The 7,166-nt window shown below is 42.3% G+C and overlaps 1 protein-coding gene and 1 non-coding gene across 2 annotated transcripts; both read right to left on the bottom strand.

Annotated features, from left to right (window-relative positions):
- Window positions 1-43: 43 nt before the first annotated feature.
- haus6 (HAUS augmin-like complex, subunit 6) lies at window positions 44-6,366 on the bottom strand. The gene is made up of 15 exons (XM_077499508.1): window positions 5,987-6,366; window positions 4,926-5,021; window positions 4,778-4,856; window positions 4,549-4,681; window positions 4,339-4,483; window positions 3,694-3,756; window positions 3,551-3,602; window positions 3,316-3,489; window positions 3,064-3,248; window positions 2,096-2,213; window positions 1,783-2,018; window positions 1,425-1,554; window positions 1,273-1,353; window positions 1,072-1,207; window positions 44-675 (listed from the first exon to the last, which is right to left on the bottom strand). Exons 1-15 carry the CDS (start codon window positions 6,109-6,111, stop codon window positions 200-202), a joined length of 2,229 nt encoding a protein of 742 aa, XP_077355634.1. The 5' UTR covers window positions 6,112-6,366; the 3' UTR covers window positions 44-199.
- LOC144004408 (small Cajal body-specific RNA 8) lies at window positions 1,614-1,744 on the bottom strand. The gene has a single exon (XR_013279350.1).
- Window positions 6,367-7,166: the final 800 nt, after the last annotated feature.

Raw genomic sequence — 7,166 nt, 5'->3', positions numbered from 1 at the left:
ACCATCTTAAAAATAATTTGAAACAGCTTTAAACAAAAGGAACACATCTTCCATCAGATTTTAAATTAATTTTTGAGTTGGCAGCCATTTAATGAAACAAGAATGCTGTAAGAAAAATACTACGTACATAGTAAATATTGTATTTAAATTGTGAAACCTGAAGATAACTTCTTCATGAAGGTAATGCATTTCAGACATGTTATGGTTCTGTCGGGGAGAACATGATGAGTGGAGGGAGGCATTCATGCTTCTTCAGTGGTGAGATCTTCTCCAGTGCCTCAAAATCCAGCGAAAAAACAACAGGTGACGGCCGCTCACTGCTTGCAGCCAAAACATCACGAGCCAATTGAAGGGACTCAGGTGAGCCGCCACCGCGTTGTTGCTGGATGCAGCCGGAGTTTAGTCCTTCTTCCTCGTCGCTATGGAGGCTCAGCAGACTGTTGCAGCTTGGCAATTCAGGCAGTGTTTCTTGCTGCAGGCTGAAGGAGGCTGCCGTGTCGAAGGTTCCCCAAATGCTGCGATTTTTAGCGGCTCCGCTGGATGAACCTCCAGGCTGATGCGCAACCTCGCTACAAGGCTCAAGGAGGGGAGTGAAGCACCTGAACACGCTTTTGTCGCACTTCTCTGAGTCATCTTCCTCCAGCGCCTTTTGCCAGGAACTCTTCACATCCAGAACTACAAAAGGGAGGGAAGAAAAATCGAAAAATTAGAATCTTCAAGCTGCTTCTTTTGTCTGACTAATTGCATTATACTGACCCCTTGTGGACAAGCAGGCACACCGGAATGAATTGAAGCATAAAGTCATGACACTTTTTTACATTTTCTAGAGGTGTAGTGATTAATTGATTATCAAATTAATCGCTACTGATTTTGATACTTGCGGAATTTAAAATTGCCAAAGTCCTTGGAATTTCATCTTATTAACAGGAAATAAAAATATGTGCCATTTTTTGAAATGGATAGATCTTATTTTTTTTTATATGGCAGTCCTAATTTTCAAGTAAAAGTCACTGAATGAATTAATCTCTTATTGGATCTTGAACAGTGTCAGAAAAGCAGCTACCAACTCACTCAAACTCTCAGGCGTGCGAGGAAGCTGCTTTCTGGCTCCGAAGGGATCTGCATGAAGGATGCTGAGCATTTCCTCCAGTTCCAAAGCCGCCGGCCTGCCCGCTGTCGGACTGGTTGTGATTACAGCATCTGCAAACTTTTACATACACGTTACCATGGCACTGCTGTTGCTTATTTGACAAAAAAATAAAATTACTATACCTGGTCAGCCAGGTTATCACATTCCATGTCTAATATTGTTTTCGTCGTCGCCTTTGAACGACTGGTCGCGCCCACGGTGGCCTGCGACACGTTATGAATCGACAATGAGGATGACGTGAACCCAAAACTGTCAAACCAAAGTGAAAAAGCACCTGCGGTGGTTCAGGCGACGACTCTTGGTGGCAAGGTGGCATGTCGAGAAGCCAGTCAAGAGAGGAGTTGAGTCTGGAGGGCTTGGCGGCCGCTGCCTCTTGCAGATCCTCTTCTGCTGCTGGGCAACAGCTGCTTACAAACAAGAGGTGTTGTAGTGAAAAACGATAAAACTTGTAAACTACGGGGGGCAGTGTCTGCTCCGTATCTGTCTGTGGTGATTTCTCTCCGCTCACCACAGTCATCAGAGAGCATGGATGCTATGGGGAGGACTAGTGATGGACAGAGCATCGCTTAGGACTGCCCAGGTATCTGCCTCCCGGCACACAAAAAAAATAATAAAAAAAATAAGGCAGTTACCTTTTGAGGTCTGAGGAAATATTGCTTTCACCCTCCACCGGATGACACTCTGAAGACTTCTCTGGAAGTTGGCACGAGCCACAGGCGACATTACAACCCAGCTCAAGTGGACAGCAATTGCCATTGGACGTCACTGGAAGCTTTGCAGGAAACTGGGAGAAGACGCAACTGGCGTTGCTGGCATCCACTGCTGCTCCAAATGATAGGCGAGCCATTGGTGAAAGAAAGTCAAGTGCCTGAGAAAGGGAAAAAAAAAAAAAAGATTTAAATAGCACTTCATTTGAAAATGTGTCAACTTCAAATGACCACTCACTGGATCGTCATTGACCAACGGGACTAAAGATGTGTCTGCCCACTTGCTGTCCGACTCCGCTTCCAGCTCTCCGATGCCACTCATCACCTCAGGAATTTCCTCCTTGGAAATCTTCAGTCTGGGACATACCGTACAACGAAGAACACACACAACAAAAACAAGTACCCACATTTTTAATCACTTTGCTGTAGAAACATTACCAGAGCTCAATGTAAAATCACATTCACATGCCAATAGAAAATGTCAAGGAGTCAAGTTCCAGGAGTGACCTTCCTTCAAATAAATTCTCCATTTGTGTGTAAACAATATATACAGCCAGTTCATACAACTATACTCAAAAGGCATATATTCTTCCTAATCTGTGGAGGGGGGGGGGGGGGGGGGGGGGGGGGGGGGGGGCGGGGGGGGGGGGTCATTCATAACGTGAAACAGCGACGACTTCTACACAGGACCAAAACCACATTGCCCCTATGAGGCCAACAAATGCACAGCAGGTATTTATTTCTATTATTTGACTTTCTTCCCAATGTCTTTTCTGGCTGTCATATGGTGTTCCACAAGGTTAGGTATTGGGGCCCCTATTGTTCTCACTATATTTACTGCCCTTGGCTCCATCCTATGAAAACATGGATTCTCTTTTCACTGCTATGCGGATGACAGTCAGATCTATGTCCCGCTGAGTAAAAAGGATGCTTTCTCATTGAGGCCTCTTTTGTCCTGTCTGGAAGAAATCAAAGCCTGGATGGCTTTAAATTTCTTGAACTTCAATGAGAAGAAAATAGAAGTTATGGTCTTTGGTCCCAGCGTTGTTGAGTTGAGTTGATCTTTGCAGTTGAATTTTGGTTGTTAAGGAAATACAGTTTTGAAATCAATCAATGATTGTATTTCTTAAATGTGATTAACGTTTTTTTGTGTTTTTTTTAACACCACTATTTTCTTCCAGTCAGGCGTTCTCCCGCGCAGCTTACCTGAGCAGCTCAAGTTCCTGCAGCTGACAAGCCACCTGCTGCTGTTTTTGTTGCAACTGTAACAGGTTGAGCCGCGGCAAGCTCCCGCGTGGCTCCTCCTTCAGGAGGCGCAGGGCGTGGTTCATCACCTCCAAAGGACACAGGAGGTTCAGCTGGCCGCCCTCGTAGGCTTTCCCCGAGCTCAACTGCCAAACGCACATCGGCATCACACAACGTGGCAGCCAGCCGGTCGGGAGAGCTCGTCGCACTCACCTGCTGAGGGGGCTGCTCCATCCTGTCGAGCAGGCGACGGGGAATTTGCAGGCGGCGGCCCGTGCCGTCTACCACGTACTGGTCCACTTCTCCTTCCAGCACACTTTCCAACACCTTTCGGTCGGGCTCGGTCGTCGACAGCATCCCGTCCACGGCCGCCCACAGGGATCGAACCTGAACGCAACGACTTGCTCTCTTATTCACACCAAAACGTGACTGACTTTTTAAACATTACCGTTTCTGGTTTATCATCTGAATACTCTTGGACAGAATCATCAGCGTGGCATCTGGAACGTCAAAACGATGAAACTGAATGAATGACGGCGCAGCATCGTGTAAGAATAACAACGACAAAGGATGAGGAAAAGAAAAACCTACTTGAGTAGCTCGTCATACTTCTTACTTTCAGCTGTGAGGTCTTGCAGAGAATTCACAATGTTCCTAAAAGACAAGACAAACACACACTGACCTCATAATGGGAGTGTTAAATATGTCTACCCAAACACAAAGACTGTACTTTTCATTACACTGCTGCACTTTGGAAAACAAAAATAGTAAAACTAAACTAAAACATAAAAGTACAGTGCACATGTTGACATATAGTATCATTATTTTACAAAACATGAGTGCTGTTGTATTCTGATTGAGGATTTGCTGATTTCTGTTTCCGCCACTCTGGTAAAAAATTTGTAAAGTTGATACAATGAACACTTAAGAATGCAAGTCAAAGTGTTTAGTAAGTTAACAGCTATAATTGAAGTAAATAAATATATTAGTTTAAGGTTTATTTGCCTGTATTTTAGCATAAACCTAACCCATAAAACCAAAACATCCATGTATAATAATATAATTGTAATATAGATGAATGTATTAACTGTTATTGTTAAAAAAATAAATCAAAATACATGACGGCATTGAAAAAAAAAAAAAAAAAAAATAAGCATCGTAACTCTCAACTTTTAAATCACATTCAAAAATAATTAAAACCAACTTTTAAATCCAGACACCCAAGGAAGGACTCACTGTGTTAATTCCTGCTCCTCCAGAAAAACGCGATCCTGATGTGCCACCTCCTTCAAAAAGTTCTTTTTGATGAGGTGGAGTCTATTCACCGCCATGCCGTACGAAGACGTCGGCTTGGTGACAGCATCGAGAACGCAGCTTTCATCTAAACCAAACATTTGAAGATAAAGCACAAGAATTTCTCATAAGTGTCACTGAGTAAGGACCTACCTGTAGCGAACGTTTTCATTTCCTTCAGCATGACTTGCGTGGCTAAATGGACCATCAAGCTGATGAATTTGGGGCCTCCAGGCGAGAGTAATGACGACGCAAGAACTTTGCTGCCTGGAAATCCAGTTTCAACCTAAAAGAACACACACATACACAAAACACAATATGCATCAAAAAAGTTGAGGGGGGGGGGATTACCCTTGCTTGACCAACACTTTCAAATACTCACCATTATTTCTCGCAGCCAAGCGCAGGTCTGTTTGCGAAATTCAGCATCTTGTTTAGAATTGTAGGAAGGTAAACAAAATCTAAAAAGAAATAAAGTTTAAGAAAAGGAAACCACAGGGACATACATATGTCCTGAATTATATCCTTACTTGAATGTCTGCTGAAATCGTGTTGGATTGAGTTTTTCCAACAGAAATTGGACAACAATGTGGAATGCATCCTTGTTGGGTTTATCGAACATATTCCTATTAGACACAAGACAAGAAAGTGTAAAGACACATTGATATTAATTATTAGGTTCCGAAATTGAAGTTTGGTCTATACCAGGGGTGCCTAAGTCTGGTCCTAGAGAACTCCTATCCAGCCGCTTTTTTTAAATATGTTTCCCTCCTCCAACACTAATGAATCAAATAATCAGGATTCAGGATTGCTATCAGGCGCCTGCGGAACTTGCTGGTGAGCTGATCATTTGATTCAGGTGTGCTAGAGGAGTGGTACTTTAATTTTAACTCGAGGACCAGACTTGGACACGCTTGTATACGCTAACATAATCAATTTCATGTGATTGCCAGCAGATGGTGGCAAACTACTTTCGCAATCGTTCTATTCGCGTGACCAGCAACTCGCCACATTACAAGTACAAGTTCTGCGTCGGTGAATGTGTACAAGTTAGTAGTGTAGTGAGTAGAGTATTTATTTATTTATTTGTGTTTCCAATTTCTTTAAGTCAATCGGGAGTTGTAAACGAGTTCGACAATTTCGATGCAGCTTGCTTGTGACGAATCTGCAGACAGGAAACACAAAATTATTGGACTGACAGTGCCCGAAAGGCCATTTGGAATCGGGAGTCTCAGCCAGTTTAACCGTGAAAGACGGCAGCCCACAAACACATAACTTATTAAGGTGCAAGCGACTGTAATCACGGTAAAATAGCAGATTCACGGCAAGGCAATAATTCCTTGCCCTGGCGATTGACCAATCACGGCCAAATAAGAGAGTTGCTGGTCAGGGTAAAACAAGCAGTGAGCACTGCCAACTTTTGTCTAAATGAAGCTCCTCAACTCACTTAAACATCACGATGCCACCATAGAGCGAGTTTTATAGCAAACATCAAAGCGTTGAACCGCCACAAATCACAATTCTAATTTACATGGAAATTTACCGGAAAGTTTCAGGAAATAGTCCACCATAGACAAAGGGCGAAACTTACGGTCCCAGGTTGGTGTGTTTTGAGGCGGTCTTGATGAGATTCTGGTGTTTTTGGGGCTCAAAGCCCAGCCCCAAAAGAGTAAACCACAGATATATGCCGTTGCGTTTTTGCGTTTGGTTTGCCATTATTACTTCAGTGGGGGGAAAAAAAGCACAATGGAAGTCAGACAAAGACGAACACCTATAAACAGCTTCGGTTTGCTTCAACAACGCCAATTCAAAACCAGAATGAGACAATCGTCAGTTCCAAAGGTTTCCTACATTTTTGTCAAGAATGACGCTGACTGCTAATCAACCAGTATGTGAAATCAACCGCCAAACTTTATAAAAACTACCCGGATGTTGTCTTCTTCGGCGATTAAGTTGTGACGTACTTCCGCTGTTATACATTTTGGCAATGCGCTCCTAGCGCAGTGGAGGATAATAACGCAATACATAATACACTATGTACGACGTACATAGTACGTTATGGTAGAAATGATCTACGTTACGTTACGTATAATAGTTGTTAGAGGAAACTTTTTTAATTGCCAGCGTGATGTTTTAATTTTATGTTTGATCCCTTGATAACATTTGACATAAAAGCTTAAATGTTTTTTTGTTTTGTTTTTTACATCATATGTCCTTATTTACTGTCATAAGTTAATAACGGATTTCTGAAAATATTTTGCACTATAACAAGATACTTTTAATTTCAACTTTGAGGTTCAACCCAGACACACACTATTGGAATGGAATGGAGTTGAACTGTGCTTTTTTTTTTTTTTTTTTTTTTTAACTCATTCACTGCCAGTCATTATAGAAAATTTTTACATTTCCAATACTCACGTGATATTCCATTCAATAATTATATATAAACCGAATCTACCAAATAACAGAATAGACTCCCTACTTTTTGTCCCGTCCCGTTCTTTTATAATTGACAGCAGAAAAATGTAGGTTTGCCAAAATACAGCCATTTCTCCCATGGACTCTGAAACTGTGTTTATTTCCTATAAAATGGGGCTATGATGTCATCTACCGGTGGTTGGGCATCAGTAAAGTTGTTTCCAAGTTTGATATTTACAGTGGAGCATGCTCAGATTCGCCCCCATTTAGCACCGCTCTAAAAAATACAATTGACAAGTATACTTGTCAAAGGCAGTGAATGAGTTAAAGGTAGTGCCCAAAGCGCTTCATTC

Source organism: Festucalex cinctus, chromosome 16 (genome assembly GCF_051991245.1).
Source record: "Festucalex cinctus isolate MCC-2025b chromosome 16, RoL_Fcin_1.0, whole genome shotgun sequence".
Taxonomy (NCBI): Eukaryota; Metazoa; Chordata; class Actinopteri; order Syngnathiformes; family Syngnathidae; genus Festucalex; species Festucalex cinctus.
This window is presented reverse-complemented; position numbering and strand designations above follow the sequence as displayed.

Bases quoted from the DNA above. Each gene is read 5' to 3' on its own strand.
- haus6 (XM_077499508.1), bottom strand. From the start codon at position 6,111: ATGGCAAACCAAACGCAAAAACGCAACGGCATATATCTGTGGTTTACT. The intron at 2,214-3,063 runs GTAAGCTGCGCG...GGTATGTCCCAG, and splicing joins CAGGAACTTGAGCTGCTCAG to ACTGAAGATTTCCAAGGAGG. The intron at 1,555-1,782 runs GTAACTGCCTTA...GTTTGTAAGCAG, and splicing joins ATTTCCTCAGACCTCAAAAG to CTGTTGCCCAGCAGCAGAAG.